This window comes from Buteo buteo, chromosome 21 (assembly GCF_964188355.1).
Source record: "Buteo buteo chromosome 21, bButBut1.hap1.1, whole genome shotgun sequence".
NCBI classification, from domain to species: Eukaryota; Metazoa; Chordata; class Aves; order Accipitriformes; family Accipitridae; genus Buteo; species Buteo buteo.
The window spans coordinates 14,033,461-14,051,918 of record NC_134191.1 but is presented as its reverse complement, the minus strand read 5'-3'; the positions used below and the strand labels follow the sequence as shown (position 1 = coordinate 14,051,918).

Below are 18,458 nucleotides of genomic sequence, written 5' to 3'. Positions count from 1 at the left end.
TGCTGATAGAGCCTCAACTTATTTTCAAGTCCCACCTGAACTACCACTTCAGACATTTTCTTAGTCCTTTTAACTAGTGAGGAGGACACAAGGCATCCTAGGGAGCTGGCAGACACTGCGCAGAGAGTTGAGTTCAGTATGACGTGAGGGTTTATAGCATGAGAACAGAAACCAGGTCCCTTGTCCCCCACAAAAACCAGACACTTCTAGTGCCCCTACTCCTCCAGCCTTCCTTGCTGACCATACTGCGCTCTTACTGGGGCAGACATAACTTGCTTGTTTGGACTAAACCCCTCCCAGTAACGGGATTACTATACAAATGAGATACTGACACCTGTATTAAGCTGTGGGCTGTTATTTTGCATTGCAGGGGGGAGCCATCTCCATTCTGACAGCTAGTGAGAGACCCAGTGAGTTTTCAGGCATGCTGTTAATCTCTCCTTTAGTGGTAGCCAGCCCAGAAGTCGCCACTCCCATCAAGGTAAGAGCAAACCTGCGTTGCACCTAGTCACCTCGCTCTTCCGCTGAAGGAAATGCATTAAGACATCTAGCCTGAAAATGCAAAACCCCGCTGAGATCTGTGCCACCTGGATGCCAGTCAATACTTCTCTTCTAAGTGCCTCCCCTGCAGCCCCACTTACTTTTCAGAGGAGAAGTGAATCCTGAACTCGTCCATAAAAACTTAATTAAATGAGAGTCGAGTTGAATAACAATGCTACCTCGGGAGGTGGTAGCAGGCTGCTTTCTTCACCACACCCTGTGGCAGCCCACACGATGCTGGCCTTTCCCTTCATCTCCTACGGTTTTCTTCCTGACTCATAGAGTCTGGTATAGTTGCAACACAGGCTACTGGCTAAGTCAGGCCAGGGTTATTTTTGGCAATTGGGGCATGACCAATTTCTAAACCAAACTGGAGCTCTTGAGCCCCAGGAATCCTTCATGAGTCCCAAAGGAGGCTTCCAGCTAAAGCATCACCGCCCCAGCAACTTCCCATTTGGCTTGGTACCATAGCTGGTGCTTGTCCAGACCATCTCCATCTCCTTCGGTTTGCGTTTAGGCTTTACCCCGCTCCCATTCACATCTCCCTTCCAGAGCTATTTCTGATCCAAATTTGCACTGCCCAGTTTGCCCTTCCCCAGGGAGGCTCTGCAAGGCAACTGACCCTCAGCTCTCCCCTCCTTTCCGGGTTTTTAAAAGAATAAACAACAATCCCAAAAGAAGCTGGAAGCAAAGGGAAGAACCAGCTAAGCCAGCAAGAAGGACAGACCATCTCATGCCCACAGGACTTAGTCCTTTATCCTTTCTCCCTAGACTCTTCTCCTAGGGCTAGCTTCTTGTTTTAATCTACTTCTAAGCTATTTCTCCTGCTTTTTTTTCTTCTGAGAGAAAGGAAACAGATTGCCTCAGCTTTCAGTATAATCCTGTCACACCTTCTGCTGTAGCCAAAGCCATCTACTGACCTCACAGATCATTACAAGCACCAAAGGGTGCTTTTTAATCACCTCACTCTTCCACTGAAGGAAATGCGTTAAGACTTCTAGCCTTAAAATGCAAAACCCTGCTGAGATCTGCACCACCTGCATGCCAGTCAGTATTTTCCTTCTAAGAGCCTCCCCCACAGTCCAACCTACTTTTCAGAGGGGAAGTGAATCCTGAACTCCTCCAGTCCAGGAAAACTTACTTAAATAGGAGTCAGAGCCCCAAAGCGTGCTTTTAGGAGGCCGGTAGCTGATTCTTCACAGGTGAGGCTATACCTGACTCAGCATAAGGGTCCCGTAAGCACTGGTGCCCCTGTTTTTTCTTAGTTTGGAAAGGGAAAAAGAATAAATATTAAGAAAAAAAATGGGGTGTGAGTCTGAGAGACACTGTTAGCCTTCTGTTTCTAGTCAAGACAAGAAAAATGTGGAAAGATTTCCTTCTTCTAGAGCTATACCTTTTGCTAGATACTGAACCCTTTCTGAAATAAGGACTCACCGGTTCTGTGGGAACTAGTATTACTGTAGTCTTGTTTCTTGCAGATCTGTACCAGATTGTTGCTTTATTTCAGTGTAGGAAATCCTAACCTCTAACTGAAGTATTTTGGAGGTGTTTATATGGTCTCTTTTCTAGAGAGCCTCTTGCATGCAGTAATGTAAGTGCACAGTGTGTTTCTTTCTCTTTCAAATCTATTGTTGCATCTCAAAACTGATAAAAAATTAATTATTCCTGAAATATCTCTGCCGTCAAATTTAGTTGAAATCAGTCCTGCAGCAGAAAAGGTATTTACAAAAGGAAGGAGTGAAAACAGGCAGAGTATTCCTGCATAAGCCACATTTTCCCATAAAGCTGAGCTGAAAACACTTGTGTGCTTTTTTTCCTCTGAGAGCCAAAAAACATTTCATTGGTGTTTGTGCCTCTGAGGCACAAAGGCTTTGGTTTTCCCTTGGAACTGGTACGACTTCTCGGCCCTGGGCCATTTCCCAAGGACCATTGCATTCATCCTTTTGCTGGGGAAGTTTCCAGCTGAGCAAGAATTTACCTTCGCCTAAACAAATGAGGGCCCAAGGCAACAATAACAGTGGGCCAGATTACACACTGCGTCCTTCAGTCTGTCTTAGAAATACCTTCCCTTGCTGCCGAACCAGCCCTGGCAGCGGCAGAAATGCAGCGTGTTTGCAGACTACGTGCAGGAAAATCAAATTCTGGTCTTTGCAGAAACACAATTTCATCAAGGCCCTATGAATCTTGTGTCCTGATAGAAGCATCCCGTTGCAAATCCAGCAGAGAGACAGGGATCTTGCTGCCCTCACCCTTTTCTTCTCAACTAATCTGGACAAAATTCAGCTCTGAATCTTCAAAATTTCAAAGGGACGGGAGTCACACATGCTGGCAAAGAGCAGAGTAAGGGTAAAAGAGTATCTCCCACTACATTTCTGGTACTGAATGCTTTGAAATCAGGTGGGCAGGACAAACCCTTAGGAAATATTCCCTAGTGATTAATCCGGTACTAACCCTCAGCCTATTCCTTAAGGACTCAGTACACAGTATTTTCTCTCTCTACTTTTTGTGTTTTCCATTTCTCCATTTCCACTTTGCTGATCTATTTCTTTCCAACCCGCTTGGCCGTCATGTTGTTCGAGTACCTGACGGTCTCCCAGTCATTCAGCCTGAATCTGTACCCAGTAACAGTGCAGAGGACTGTTTCTAAAGATATAGTCAAACTGGAAGAAGTACTATATTAAAACCTCTTATTTTGGCTTTGCTCTGGTCTGTCCAGATTAGCAGAGATGCTAGTCATCAGGTTCAGACAAACATATATGAATCGGTTTGGTATCCAGATATGGAGACATTCTATCTAATATTTATCATATCATATCCCTGATATCATATCTTCCCGATAACACTGTTTAGTTGCTCTCAACCTGATCTCTGTAGCTCATCACAGTGTCTCTTCCAGAGACTTTTCAGCTCAGTCAAATGAGCCCGGCTAGCTTAACCAGTTCAAACATCACATTTTTGTAAATCCAGCTCATTTGTAGCTGAAATGAACTAAAGGGCATTCACACAAGCGGTTTGGCAAGCAGAGATCATGGGAGAGAGAAATAAGCACATCGAGGTGTGGAAGGAACAGGGATTGCTCCATTCAGAAGAAAAGTATGTACACTGCGAAGCATCCATATAGTTACATGCATATGCATATGCAAAAACCATGAAATCAGCTTTAAGTTACACTTCCAGTCAAGAGGCAATGTTCATCTCTTTCAATCTTATTCTGAGATCTTTTTCATAGACAGGGAATGGCTGGATTTGAACCCTGTTAGTATTTTGCACACCTGGGGTGGCCTCCAGCAGCCCTAGTCACCACTGCTCTGGGGTGTCATCCTCAGCCCAACCAGCAATAGCCCCATCACTGCATTACCTGTTGTTGAGCATTTGGGAGTTAGTCTCTCAAGAACCGACACTGCCACTTTGAACCAACAGGGAGATAAACTCTTCATGTATCAAGTATAGCCAGCATTTCAACAACATGGCTTTTAATTAAAGTCTGGCACGTCACAAACTGTATCACAGCGCTTTTAAAATCAGTGAAGGCCCAGGAGAACCTTCTGAATTTTATATTATAACATAAAACTTGATTTTTCTGGCCATGAGTTTACCTCCAAGAATCATCAAAATTACATCCGAATTTTGAGGGTGTATTACATGTTGGAGGGAATGGAGCATTTCCTGCAGATCCGAAGACCCTCTGAAGGATGGTGGCAGAGTCCTTTCCCAATCAGTCCTATAGACCGAGGTTTGTTCTGTCTGTGCATAAATAAGAGTTTTTGTGCACACAGGGAGTATATATATGTGGGTGTAAGTACATCTGACATGTCTATGTTCAGGGCCTGGTGCTTCTCTTGTACAGCTGAACACCAGAAATGACTCCACTGATATCATCAACCCAGGACAGTACATGCTGCTATAGTTGTGGTCAGAAGCCAGCCCTATCTCTGTGGCAGTTTAGCAGTCAGGTTGTGACTCGGTTTCGCAAAACTCCAGATAGGTGCAAAAATTTCAAGAACATTTCCAAAGCATGTCACAGAGGCAAGGTCATCAGTAGGCTGTGGGTTGGGATAATAAGCGTATATCATTCAAACAGAAAAATGGCCATACCAAATCTGACAAAAGCCTGTCTAGCCTGCCTCCAACAAGGAAGAGCCTGAGAGAGAGCATATATGTAGCTCTCCTTTCCTTGTCACACCTTCCCTGCCTTCAGCACATCATTAGGCTGGTGTTATTGTTGCTCATATGAGAGGAAGATTCAAATTGATGCTCCTTCTGCAAAATCCCTATTGCAGATCCTTGAGAATATAAATATTCACACACGTAGCAAGCAGACACAGAACAGAATCCCCATCAAACTCATGGCTTCTTCTGGAATTTGAGAGTACGTCAACTAACTTCCTTCTTCAGCCAAATTTAAAAGTAAGCAAAGCACCCATCTTCCAAAAAACATACCATCTTTTACTCTTTTATGTTTCATCTTGGACCTAAATATCTGTGGCCTTAATACCAACATATTGATCCTGTGGCCAATACTCTAAACAGATGTTGAGAGAGCATCAGCTAATGTCTCATGCCAACGTATTTCCTCTTGAATAAGCAATCATTAGGCATAAGAGCCCACCCTAGCTCTTAACTCAGGCTCCAATTTTAGGGCAGCCTGAGGTTGTCGTGATAATCTTTGGAGACAGGCACTTCCAGACCATTATTGGGATGTTAGAGGTATTCTGGGGGGTGTTTCTCTCACTCCCCATACTCTAAAGAAAGCCTAGGACAATTATACTTCTTCTAAGTTAAATACCTCAGCTGGATGTCTAAAGTTACTTGGCATATATTTGGGTCATCGTGAGTGGTTGGAGAGGAGCAACAAGCCCATAACCTTGCCTAGGATTCATGAAGATGCATTCCTCAAATCATCACTGCCTGGAGTTAACACAAAACAAAGAAAACCCCATTCCTGCTTGTTTGCATCATAAGCTCATACTTGCGTTGGTGTAGATATGTTATTTTACTAGCCTAAGTCTGGAGACCCCAGTAGAAATTAGTTTTGCTGACAATGTCATAGCCAGTGAGGGGCTCAATATATTGGTATACAGTGACACTGGTTCCTAGTCATATGCATGCCAAGGTACACACATGTTCCCAAATCTGCTATGAGTCTTTACTGCTTTTTACTCCTGGATGACTTTGACTTCAACCTTGTGTTATTCCTCTAATTTCATAATTACTCTGTCATGTATCATCTGTGATCTGAAATGTCAGGGAGTGCTTCAGAAGTGATTACATATCAGCAGAAACAGAGACAGGAGACAAGCGAGCAATGGATTTCCTTAGCCAATGCATGCACATTTTGCTGTTGTTTATTTACATGTTCCCTGGAGAATATGCTTATCAAACAGAGTGCAGCCTAGGCAACTACTGCAAATTGCACCGAACATCACTTATGCACTGCAGCCTGAAATCAGAGCTGTGGCAGCAAGGAAAGGGCAGTAAAACAACAAAACCCAGCCCTTCTGAGGGCTGGAAATGGCTTTTTCTTATTAAAGTGCTTAAGTGAGGCCTTTTTAGAAATTAACTTGACAATGAGAGAAAGACAAAGTACAATGAAGTTGTGATGTTGCATGTGGACAGACAGCTGAGGGTATTTCAAACTAGCACACCCACTCCCTGATCCCAGGAGCAGTTTAAACACTTTCTCTTTAAGGGAAATATTTTAAATATCGGACAGATCTTTCTCCAGTGTCAGTTGACATTTCTCAACTATTTAACTTCCATGCTGATTCCCATCAGCTCAGGATTTGGCCCTCTATGTTATCTCTCTTGCTCTAACTAGCTCTTTAACTGCTTGCTTTCCTCTCCCACAGGTTTTTGCAGCGAAAATGCTCAACTTTATTCTCCCAAACCTGTCACTGGGATCGATAGATCCAAATGCAATTTCCCGGAACAAGAAGGAGGTGAGAACCTTAATGCTATTTAAAGTCACTGCATAGTCAGTATCTTGTCCCAGTCCTGCTGTTTCTCTTTAAAAAAACCCACAAGCGTTTTGCTAAATCATGAGGGCCAGATCTATGCTGGTGTAAAAAGGTGAAACATCTCTGAAGTCAGTGGAACTGACTGCACATAGCAGAAAACTGTGGGAAATCAGCTGTTCTTCCCTTCAGTGTGCCTTGCACCTGCAGCCACTCTGGGTATAAGACATAACCGAGTCCTGTGCTACGGTTGTGGTGGGAAGCACGTGGGAACCACGTCTGTCTCTGCCGCGCCACCACTCATTACAGCGGCAAAACCCAACGCATACAGGTTGCAAACACGTTGCTGAAGTCCATTTTTCTAACCCTGCTCTTTGCAGTGAAACTATGCAAAACCCTACAGTCCTGGAGATTTGTTTTCCTGCTTACAAACCAGGATCACGTTGTGCCAAATGCATTCAAACAGAGGAAAAGAGCATGCTTGCCCCAAAGACCTTGCTACAAGGTCTCCTGGATCACACGCTGGCTCTGCTACAGCCTTTCCAAACAAACGACATATTCTTCCTGCACCCAAGAATAATACTTAAACGAGCTGCAATTTAAGCAGCCGTTGTAACAACCAAGCTCCAGCTCCACCACCGCGACTGTGCATGTAACTGTTCCAGGGTGAAGTTTTTGTAGTGTCATCATAGCTTGGGACTCTTCTCCCATTCATACCCACTCCTGGTAATAATGACTGCAGCCCATCACTGGCAAAACCAGATGTCGTTGCAATAACTGCTGCAACAACACGTAACAAGGGTTTTTCCTTCTCGCTGTTGTGGGTGGAGTGAAAGGAGGGAGACACAAACTGTAAGTGAATGAAGGTGCTTTGACTGGACCCGGAGGGTGGTGCATTTCAGAAATCAACTTGAATGATAGAAAATGGCACCCAAGGGTGTCTCAAAAGCAGGAGAGTTTCACTGGTGTAGCGGTCGGTCGTTCCTGTGCTCCCACGTCAGCTCGCATCTCTCTGACAGGTGCTGTAATTTTTCCTGCTGTTCATACAGTGGTTCATATCTTAAGTAGAAGTCAATAAAACGCCTTCCTCTGGGGAGGCAGCTCGACTGGCTTTAGAATTGAAGCTGAAAGAATCAGGAGCAAAGACGATGTCAGCGGCTGCGTGAGTGCAATGCATTCAGCCTTGGCATATCCCACATCTTTGACTCACACATTCAGTAAACTAGAAAGCAGAGTCTCCCGGAACAGCCTCAAGGCTTTCAGGGTTGTTTCTTGGCTCTGCCAAAAGAGCTTTTTGGTCAAACGACTTTCAGTTCACTTATCTGTGAACAGAGCATAACATTTCAGTGGGTTGAAGGCAGAAAGATTCAAGGAGCTGAGAAAAGGAAGACAGAGTAGATCCTAGGAAACTGTCAGGACTAGCATGGAGCGAATTCATGTGCATCCACTGGTGCACCGTATGACATATTTTCTTGAGTACCATATGAGGCTGCACACAATATATACTTGGGAAGAAGGCGGATTCCAGTCAAGCTATAGAAACCTGTTCTTAATTACATTCAGCTGCCATAACTTGTTGCATGTAATTCAGAGGAAAGGTTTAAATTAGACAATCAATTCACTAAAATCACACAGAGGAAAGTTTTCACTTCTGCATTTGTATTTAGAGGATAAAAGCAATCAGTGCTCTGGAGGAGGAGAGGAATTTGAGAGTGTTACCCCTACCTGAAGAATGAGTGTGGCTGGGACATGTGGGTCTTTGCCTGCTTCTGCACTGATTTGTTATGTGGCACTTGAACTCTGTGCTGCAGCTGGTCCTTAAGGGTAGCAGTTTTAAATAAAGCTCCAACAGCTGGATCTTCTGCTGGAAGGTGCTAGTGCTGCACTAAATATCTTCACAGGAGAAAAGTGATGGTGTTGGGACATCCTGAATAATAATGCATTTGGAAAAGTGTCACTGACCTCTCTTAATTAGGTGCACAATATTGGCTGGGCATTTCCATGTTGGGATGATGTTAGGAATCACCACAGCAACCACTGCTTCCTTTGAGCATTGTTTTTCCTCTGCCCTTTCCCTTTCCATGGAACAAGGGAAAGCATTTTGCAGTGGATAAAAATGTAGGTCTGCTTCATTAGAGTCTGCTTATAATGGAGTAGACTTCAAAATGAGACAACAAACCCCTCCTTGCTGTGCTGCCTGCACACCTGCGAGTGAACACGCAGCTGACACAGCAGCTGTGGATTGCAATGTAAAGCGCTTTCCTGACCATCTTCGAACACCAGGATTTGAGGCTCCAGGCACTTACTGAAGACAAGACAGCATCTCAGTCCTCTGGCTGCCTCTAACATACACTCCACCTTCCTTTTGGACTCAAGACGTGCAGCTTCAAAGCACACAATGTGCTGGAAACATCCATTATTTATATGTTAAACACATTCTCCTGCCAGACCAACCTTCTATTCTCTAGAAATATGTTTGGGATATCATCCAAGGATTTCCTGATGAGTTTGTGTTCCCAGCAGGCTGTCCTCAGGGTGTGGGGACTGAAACACAGGATGGTATGGAGATCTTTGTTTGATCTGCTTGCTATATCAAATGTAAGAGACACAAAAGAGAGCAAGAAGCAACCTTAAAAACCCAGTCCTGTTATTCCAGGGAGGAATAACATCACAGAGGCGGGCACCTCCTTACCCCATTAATCTTTGTTAGCTGCCATTGATTTCAGTGCAGTAGTCCCCCTGACTTCAGTCTCATTCCTGCAGAGTCCACGTAGGATGAGGCTGCAATTACCTTATAATGAATTTATTGCTCTGCAAAATGCAAAAGGAAAATGCAGACCTCTAACCAGGCAAATGTAACGCAGCAGGAGCCCTGATGGTTGCCTCTGTCTTAGAAACACATAAAGATGAAAAAGAACAGTTGTGATGGATTCTGCAGAGCCTTCGCTGGACCACAGCTGGAAGCAGGCGCAGGCTCTGCTGGGGTCACCCTCAATTGCTCATCCCCGCTGTCTCAGAGCTTGGTGCACCAACGGGAGCTCTGGGCTTGCAGGGTTTGCAGTTATAGCTTGCAGAATATAAGGCCCATTCCCTATCTTTCCCTCTTTCCCCAGCAAGCTGCTGCTTTGCACTCACCCCATGCGCTGAACGTTAACTCTGACAAGGATTCCCGTTCATTGACTGGGAACGGGATCCTCCCCCTGCAGTCCTGATCGATCTGGGTTGGGACTGGGTTATTATTCCCCGCCCCCCCCCATCATCTACACAAAAATATTTGTTGGCTGCTCAGTAGCTAAAAAATCCCTGTTCTTTCAGAAAAGAACAAGAGAAAGAAAGAAACCCATTAGGTCATTCTCTTAGCATTTATGGGGCTAGGGAGGGGGCCAGCTCACATGAATTCATCAACTTTGTTTTACTCCATGGGAAGGGAACTTCTGTCAATCCATCCACCCACCCCTCCTGATTCCCCCCCTCCCCACGAAGTTCCTCATTTGTTGCCTTCAATTAAAAAAAAACCCCAAAAATAAAAAGAAACACAACTCAAAGCTGTGTTGCTTTAGCACAGCGCTGTGACATACATCCAGACAAGTAACTCCCAGATTAGGCTGAAGCCAGTTGCTAAGTAGCCAGTGCAACACGGTGGTTTTGCTCAAAATGCTGATGAAAAGTCAACATGTTTGGCTGAAAACATCAGGGTACACCCAGCTGTCAACGAGAGAGCCAGCAACACCACACCGGGAGGTTGGTGGTTTGGAAGTCAAAGCTGAACTTTTTCCATGAGCACATTCACTAGAGGATGCTTCTTTCTAAACACAGGCAGCTGCTTTCCCTTTTGAAGCACTTTTCAGAGCAGGGAAGGTATGGCAGACAGACAGGCTGAGTGGTGTAAGGGATGGAGGACGCAGGTGGAGGTTTCTGCACCAAGCAGCTGCTTGGGCCCTGGGAGAGTCCATGCGGAGCCAAGAGGACCACGTGCCGTTCAGCCTTTCTGCTTCCTACCGCCTTTAGCAGGAGCAGACAATGCTCAGCGTGTCTTAAGAGTGGATCCTTTTACCTTAACCGCAATCTCATCTTTGCAGTGGCCTCTTACAAAAAGTGTTTTCCAAACCCTCAGCGTGCATGGGCACTTGCTTCTTTGAAAGGGAGATATTATGCATAAGATCCTAATGTTATGAGCTGTGATGAGAGACCTCTATCTTCGTCTCCCTGCCAAAAACTACCCCTCACTTCAGAGTAGCCATGATCTTGCACGGAGTCCAAAACACAGTGGTGGTCTTAATCGAATACCAGAAACATCTGCTGCATCCAAGGGTCCCTAAATGAGTGCTACAACAACTTCAATTTCTTTGGTCCAACTCCAGCACAAATTAGAGTGGCTCTACAGCTGTCACTCCCTTGACCATCCTCAGCACTGTGGGCTAGGACTGAAGGGTGCCAGCCACTAATAACCCCAAATTCCCACCCAGTCCTTCCCTTTGCTACACTTGGGGATAGGAACCACAGGTTCAAGCAGGAGGTGGTGGGGACTGGAAGCGAGAAGGTGATGGGGAAAGACTTGTGAGCAGCAGCGTGCCTCGCTGCCAGCTCCATTTCCAGTGCTTTGTGCTCCAACACATTTGAGATGACAAGGAGGGAAACTGGCTTTATGCCCACTGGCAAATCAATGCCCCCAGCTGGGAAAGCCCCACCACATAGCGTTCTTCTGCCACCCTGATAATCTCGTCTCACAGGGAGATGAATGCAGAATCCACCCCAAAGCCTTTCTGGCTTCTCGCTGGGGACCATGCAGGCTACGCTGTCTTGCTACGGTGCATGTCTGTGCCTACTCCTACGCGTAGCTACGTGTCCCTTGGGGTGGCCTAGTGGGTCACCTCCCACCCGTGGTCCCCTTAGGGCAGGCACATAGAGCAGCAAGAGGGCCTCAAGTTTCTGCAAAGCGAGGGAGAATTTGAACAGACCCCGCTGCCTGCGAGGAGAGGAGACTGTTTTTGGCTAACCTATAAATAACCATCATTTCTATAAACATCTGCCAGGTTGGGAGAAACTGGAGGCTGTGCCAGAGACCAACCCATAATCAAAGCATTCTGGCAAATATTGAGATGGCAGTGGCTGTGTGGGCCGTCTCCGTGTACAGTATACAAATATTTACTGTAGATTTGCCTGCTGCAGTAACTACTCATTCCTAGCAACTTTCTGCACCAGCTCTTGTGCATTTTTATCTTCTCACAATCTGGCTGAGCAAGTTGTTGACTTTTTTTTTTTTTTTTTTTTTTTTGCTACCACCTAATACTATCATTTGCTGCCTCATCTGTGCACTTTGCACCCGGAGAGGACCCCTCAGTGTAAGAGTGCTTTGCAGTCAGATGTGTCAGTTGTCTGTAGGTGTAGGTCACAGTCTTCATCCCCAGAGGCAAGGCGAAAGAGAAGAATATCTGAGCCCTCAGCAGAGAGGATAAGGACCCAGAGAACATCAGCTTTCAAGTAACACAGTCTGAAGAACCCTTTGCAGAAGAGATGTCACATTTGAGTGACAGAAGGACATGGCAGAGGAGAAGAATGCAGGCAGGTGCCCGCACGGGAACAGTCTTTGTCCAGCACTAGTTGTTTGCCTCCAGAAAGAGCTTTGGCTTGATTATTTTCTAGTGATATAAGAGAGAAACATGCAGCAGGGAGCAAGCCAGGTTGTGTGAGCAGTTCTGGATAGCCACAGTAAAGACATCAACCTTGACTCTGATGGCAGGATGTCCTGAAAGAGTAGGAAATGACCGTGCAAGCCAAGGGAAGAGACTACTCACCACCAGGCTGATCTGCTTTGTCTTTTTTGCATGAAATATTGCTAACCTTAAATAACCTCTTTCTTCCTGCCAGATGGAGTCTTACACATCTGATCCCTTGGTCTACCACGGTGGCATGAAGGTCTCCTTTGTCATCCAGCTGATGAATGCCATTGCCAGAATTGAGCGAGCTCTGCCCAAGCTGACTTTGCCCATCCTGGTGCTACACGGCTCTTCTGACAAGCTCTGCGATATCAAAGGGTCCTATTTACTGATGGACACAGTGCAGAGTCAAGACAAAACACTCAAGGTCATCTCGCTTTCATGATTTTTAGGGGGATTATCCTGTCAGTGTTGGCCTGAGCATGAGGGACTGTGAGGGGTGGGGAGCCTGCTGAGCTCTGGAGAGCTGGAGGCAAAGCAGGGCTGATGCATTTGTAAGACCTAGCAGGTTACAGCCCCTTTCACCAGGAGGTAGCCCAAGTGCAGCCCTCCCTGGGCATGCCGTGGTGGCCTTTCACCAGCTACAGCTCAGCTGCAGGCGGTGGGGGGGGTGATCTCAAGACCCGACCCAGCGGTGGCTGCGTACCTAGAGGGTCTCTTGGGCACGAAGCAGCTTGGTGGAGAAGCAGAGCGAGGCTCGTAAGCAAGTGAAATGCTGACCCCAAAAGCTCTTCTGAACAATGCCAACTGTGTGAGCGCCAACCTTACCTCATGCCCCAGCGCGTAAAGGTACAGGGGGGCCTTTCCAAAGCGCCGCACACCAAAAGCCACTTCACATCTGCTCATTTCAAGAGAGCCACAGCTGATTAACCAATTGTTAGCACATGAATGAGCCTGAAAGAGAGACAGGGAGACCAAGGAAAAGCTTTTGTCGTTGGAAAAATAACTGGATAGTCTGGGCATAAAAGGAGGAAAATTGCACAAGGCATGATGGGAACATCCCCCATTGTCCTTTAAACTCCAAGGGCATGATAAGTATTTCCTCCTTAGTGGGATAAGAAGCAAGAAATGGATGGGGCTGGGACATGCATTATCTTCCTGAAGGGCAGCAGGGTGCTTGGGTAACACGCAGATGTCAAGCTGCAATGCCAATGCCTTCCTGCTCACAGAGGGCCAGCACCGCCAATGGCATCTCTTTGATTTCATAACCTGCCACATCTAGGAAAAAAACCTGACAAGGTGTGGGCAGGACGTGTTGGACCTGTGGGCGTTGACGAGAGGGGACTAAAGGCTGTTTCGTTCATGCGGATTTTTTTTTTTTCTGTGCTAATCTCCACTCTCTTCCTGGTTGCAGGTATATGAGGAAGCCTATCATGCCCTCCACAAAGAGCTGCCCGAGGTCTCTACCTCTGTCTTCACAGAAATACTAACTTGGATTGGCCAGAAGGTCTCAGCAGCTGGGGAAACCAGCCATACTTAAGAGCAGTTGGTTTTGTAGCTCTTTCTGGGGTTTTCTGGGAATAGATGCTTTTCTTAATAGAAGTCTCTCTGAAAAAGATCTAATGTGGAGGGACTCTTGGGATATTTTATCATGCACAGCGTAAGGGAGGGTGGGGGGAGAGGCACAGGGTGGGGCATTATTTGCTGATGTAAATGGCCACTGCCCTAATCTGGAGAAGAATTGATAGCTGTGGGAGAAGCCGTCAAAGCTTTCCAGGTCGGGTGACTTTACTGAAATGCCCCTCACCCACCAAACTTTCCCCCACCCCTTCCCCTTCTCTGCTTTCACTGGGGTGACAGGGGTGTATTTATACTGCAATAATTTTTGGTATGTTAAAGAAGTCAGTATCTTCCACTTCATGGTTTTGATTCCAGGTGCATACAGTCCCTTCCCTGTCCCCACCATCTAGTACCTTAAAAGCCCTGGTCCTTGAGAGGAGAGCAGTAATGAAGGTGCTGGATAACGAGGAGAGGCTAAAGATGGAGCTGGCAGCTCCCTGAAGGTGAAAGGCTGGTTTTCAAGGTCAGACCCCTTTGGATACTGCCTTTATAAGCAGGTCAGCCCAGGGGAGAGCATAAAGACAGCCTCCCCCACTGCCCTGCATGTCTTCTGCGAGTTTGCACTCGGGGAAAGCGTGTTGAACAGCTCTTTAATTTTCATCACCAGAGCAGGATCCCAGAGGGGAGAGCAGGAATGTGGAATCAAACCCACATAGCACATTCAAAAACCATGCTTTTCCCAATGCCAAACCTCATGTCATCTGCAAAATGAACTATTCTGTAAATATTCCTAGGGGCTGCTTTTTTTCCTTCCTTCCTTTTTTTTTTCCCCCCCTTTTTTTTTTCTTTTGGAATTAATCGCGCTACTGAAACTGAAAAAGCAAAGTGAAAAGTTATAAGAGAGTATAGTAATATAATATATGATGTATATAGAAGTGGCTGGGAGCTGGGGAAGAAATGGGAGGAGAGTCTAAAGAAGGAGTTAATTGTTCCTTCTCTTGGCAAAGAATAATGTTGTCCTACCATGATCCAGTCCTCTCACCATAACTTTACAGTCATAATCTGTTGTTTTCCTTCATCAGTTGGAAAATGTCCTGAAAATAATGCTAGAGAGAAGCGCAGAGCATCTGGTGGGTGGGGATTAGCAGTGGGTGTCCTCATGGTCCACCGGTTTAGTAGGAGACCCACAGCATGACCAGAGATCCTGTCCAAGCTTGCCTCAACCTCTTCCTAATCAGCACAGCCACCTCTGGGGCAGATCACCGAGCAGAGGGGCTAAGCTCACCCCTTTAGGCAATGTGGGGAGCTGAAGGCAGAGTATGGGGTGCAATCATCCATCCAACATCTACCTTGCCGCACTGAGGGCATCCATGGGCACTGGTGCACAAGCAGCCACGGAGGAGATTGTGGACTGGTCCAGTGGTGCAGGCAAGCCAAATCCTAGAGCTGTCTGGGTCTCTGGTAGCAGCAGGGTGAAAGGAGAGACTTTAGACCCAGTTGAGGAGCAGAGGCATTGTGTCAATACAGCAAAAGCTGCCTAGTGATCACAGCGTGGCTGTGCGGGTCAATTTGTCCAGGGCGATGGCCCTAATTATGAATACACTTCTTGGCACTAGCCAAAGGGAGGGGCTTTAACTTGCACCTCTCCCTCCAATTTTGCAAGAAGAAAATGCCTGCAAATGTTGCACTATGAGAGAGCGGGGTACCTGCCCCAGTGACAAACCGGCCCCCTTATTGCCCTCCCTGGGAACCATCATTGCGTCTTCAGCTGCTGTCCCCGGGGCTGGATCCCACCTGCGACAGCCGCGGGGCATCACCCACCTCTCCTCCCTCTGAAACCAGTCCTGGCGAGATTCAGGAAAGGGACCTCTGTGCAATAACAGTCAGAGTCAGGGCTCGGTCCCGTTCGGTCCCCGCAGCGTGGGTGGATGAAAGCTGCGTGGATGCAGGCTATGCCCTTGTAATTGCCCTAAGGGGCCCAAGTCAGGAAAGCTCTTTTATGCAGGCTGATCCAGGCACTTTCACACTTGTATTTTCTTGCTTCTAAAGAGGAATGAGCTGTAGTTCTCCCGACAACGCCAACTTTTGATTCAAATATTACACCAGTGCAGTCAGCTGTTCTCACCAACCCCTGCTAAACCTCTGGTGACACTTGCTGTGGGAAGGAGGCGATGCACAGGTCGCCTGCTCTGCATCTTCCGACAGCCTGGCTTGTTCCAGCTTCTTTTCCCTGAGCATGATCCCTCCTTGCCGGATGCTGCTAGGGAAAGACAGCAAGAAGAGAAACAGTACAGCGGTGATAAACCTCACCTGCGTCTTCAGCTGGAAGGGGAATCAGTAGGCGTGATCCAGTGGTGACAGACATTGCGGGGGTAGTAGCAAGATGATGACTTAAGGATGGGATTTTTGAAAGCACTTTTCCCGAGGAAGTCAGGAGGAGTAAATCAATGCCCACATTCTTTACATCGCTTCCCAAACTGACAAGCACTTTGCGGAGGGGGGGAGGGAAGTGACCCTCCAGCAGAAAGGTCAGAGCCCGTCCGCTCCCTCCAACCTGGCTTCAGGCAGAGGAAAGTCCGTGGTCAGTGCCTTTGCTAAAATGTGCCCTTTCACCCGAGAAACATCTGCAGCTCAGCAGAAATAAAAGGAAGCCAATTACCTTGATCTGGGGAAGACATGTCCCTCTGTCTAGCTAAGCTCAGCAATGGCATGTGGCCTGGGGAGGCTGTGTTTGAAAATCAGGTTAACAAACAAGGAGTGAAAAGAACAACAGTATAAAAAAAAAAAAAAAAGCCAAATAAGCCCCAAGCCCTGACACAGCAGGGGTTATTGCCACCCTCAACCAGTTTTCTGAACAGTTATCGTCTCTGGAAATTAACCCAGGGAAACCTACCCCAAAAAAGCTCGGAAGGCTGCCTGTCCCCGGCAGCGCACACCTCCAGGCAGGCTGCTGAGCGGAGCGGGAGCAGCCCGTTTGCAGGTGGGGAAATGAGTGCAGAGGGAAGGAGCCAGGAGCAAATCAGCCTGGGTCAGTTGAGATGCTGATGTGCACCAGCTGCAGCTCAGCCTGCGCATTTCAGCTGTCACTGCTATTGCTGAGCCCTTACCCTGCCTGTAAAGCTACTTTATATTGACCCAGTTAGGTTTCACCATGCCCTGGAGGAATTCTTCCTTTGCTGACCAGATTAGTAATGAGCAGAGCTGCTGCCAAGGGAAATGTAATTAAACGCTATTTTCAAATGGCAGGTACCATTTGCAGGGAGCACAGCCAGCCTTATGAATGTTGCTGTGCGGAACAGCACCAGAGACTTGTCTGCCTTTGAGAATAGGTGGCACTCATGACTGAGCAATAGCAACGTGTAACTACTGTATATATCACCACCTGTAGCACTGAAAGACCATTCCCCACTGCCTAACCCATTGCATTTTCTATTTAGCCTGTTCTTTTTATACCACTCACCTTAGCACACTGCCAGCACAAACCTATTCACATCACATTTACTTTTCCAAGTAATTTCTGAGCTTGTCTCTCTTGTTCCATTGTGTTCCAGTTCAATAAAATACATTTATATATATACATATATAAAAACATATATACATACACATGTATTTTCAGTGGGAAAAAACATATACAAGTTTAGGATTCTTAAAGGAATACAATGTATATTGCAACTAATAATAAAGTTATGTTTTCTGAACAGAGTGTGTTTGAGGGCATCATTGGTGACCGCCATCCCTCCAGAGGGTGAGAAGAGAAAAGCAGACAGATATTAAATTGCTGTTCAGCTTGTGGAGGAGGGGGCTGCAGCCCCTGGGCGCCGCCAAATTGCCAGCACCTGCTCCCCAGCCCCTGCAAACCAGAGGTGTGGGGCAGCCTCGTCTCATGGAGGCCTGAGGTTCCCCTTCTGCTTCAGGGTCAGCTTTTTGAAGAGCCCTGAAATCCACGGCCTCACACTACTATTTGCTATAGCCCAGAGCAGCACAATAAAAAATTAGCTTGGGGCACTGCAGGTGTAAGATGTCTTCACATCTTACTTTGACCTCGCAGGGCTCTTTGGGTAATCCCAAGGAAAGCTAGCTCTACCCTCCCCAGAGTCAAAGCTTGCTTTTTTTTTTTTTTTTAATTGTAGCTGAGGTGCTAACTCAAAAAAAAAGGAACAAAAAAAAAAAAATCCCTGGCCCAAGCGCTTTTCCCATCCCAGACAAAACAGCAGTCCGGAGCTGGCGGAGGAGCCTGGAGTAACAGGCAAGCTCAGCCTGCTTCGAGACCTGGTTCCCACACTTTTACAAGTTAAAATATTATGTTGGTCCTGAACCATACCCAATTCAAACAGGAAGCATCTGCACCATGGCCAGGAGCAGCAGCCGTTGAAATCCTACCTTTTGCCCCCAGCTGTGACTACAGAGAGGGCTGGGGAGGGAGCGGGGTTTGCTGCTCTCTGAGCTCCCAGGCAGCGCCCAGGTGCCGAAAGAGCCCCCGGTTCCTCCAAACCCAGGGCTGGTGCTGTCGGGGTGCCCCGTGCTGCAGAAACATCCCTCCTGCCCCGACAGCGGGGCTGGGGCTCAGCCCAGCCGCAGGGTCCCCTCCCGCCTCCCTCCCCGCGCAGACTTCAGGACAAGCCGCTGCGTTCGCGAGGGCTCCCCGGCCACCCACTCGCACCCCAAAACGGGTGACGACTGCTGCGGCAGGGGACAGGCGGGACGGCGTGCCCACGTCCCAGCCCCCCGGCTGGAGTCGTCAGCGGCG

At 47.1% G+C, this 18,458-nt stretch overlaps 2 protein-coding genes across 5 annotated transcripts in view; both read left to right on the top strand.

The window, feature by feature from the left end:
- The window catches only part of MGLL (monoglyceride lipase), a 68,036-nt gene extending 50,627 nt beyond the window's left edge, over window positions 1-17,409 (top strand). For 3 of the 4 annotated variants that reach the window (XM_075053159.1, XM_075053157.1, XM_075053156.1), the window contains exons 5-8: window positions 371-481; window positions 6,390-6,479; window positions 12,363-12,578; window positions 13,566-17,409. In XM_075053159.1, the coding sequence (XP_074909260.1) occupies window positions 371-481; window positions 6,390-6,479; window positions 12,363-12,578; window positions 13,566-13,691 (543 nt within the window). In that variant the 3' untranslated portion in view covers window positions 13,692-17,409. The remainder of the gene's footprint in view (window positions 1-370; window positions 482-6,389; window positions 6,480-12,362; window positions 12,579-13,565) is intronic. The other variant, XM_075053158.1, reaches the window with a different exon arrangement.
- TPRA1 (transmembrane protein adipocyte associated 1) overlaps window positions 1-18,458 on the top strand; it is a 185,618-nt gene that overhangs the window by 50,298 nt on the left and 116,862 nt on the right. The window lies entirely within an intron of this gene.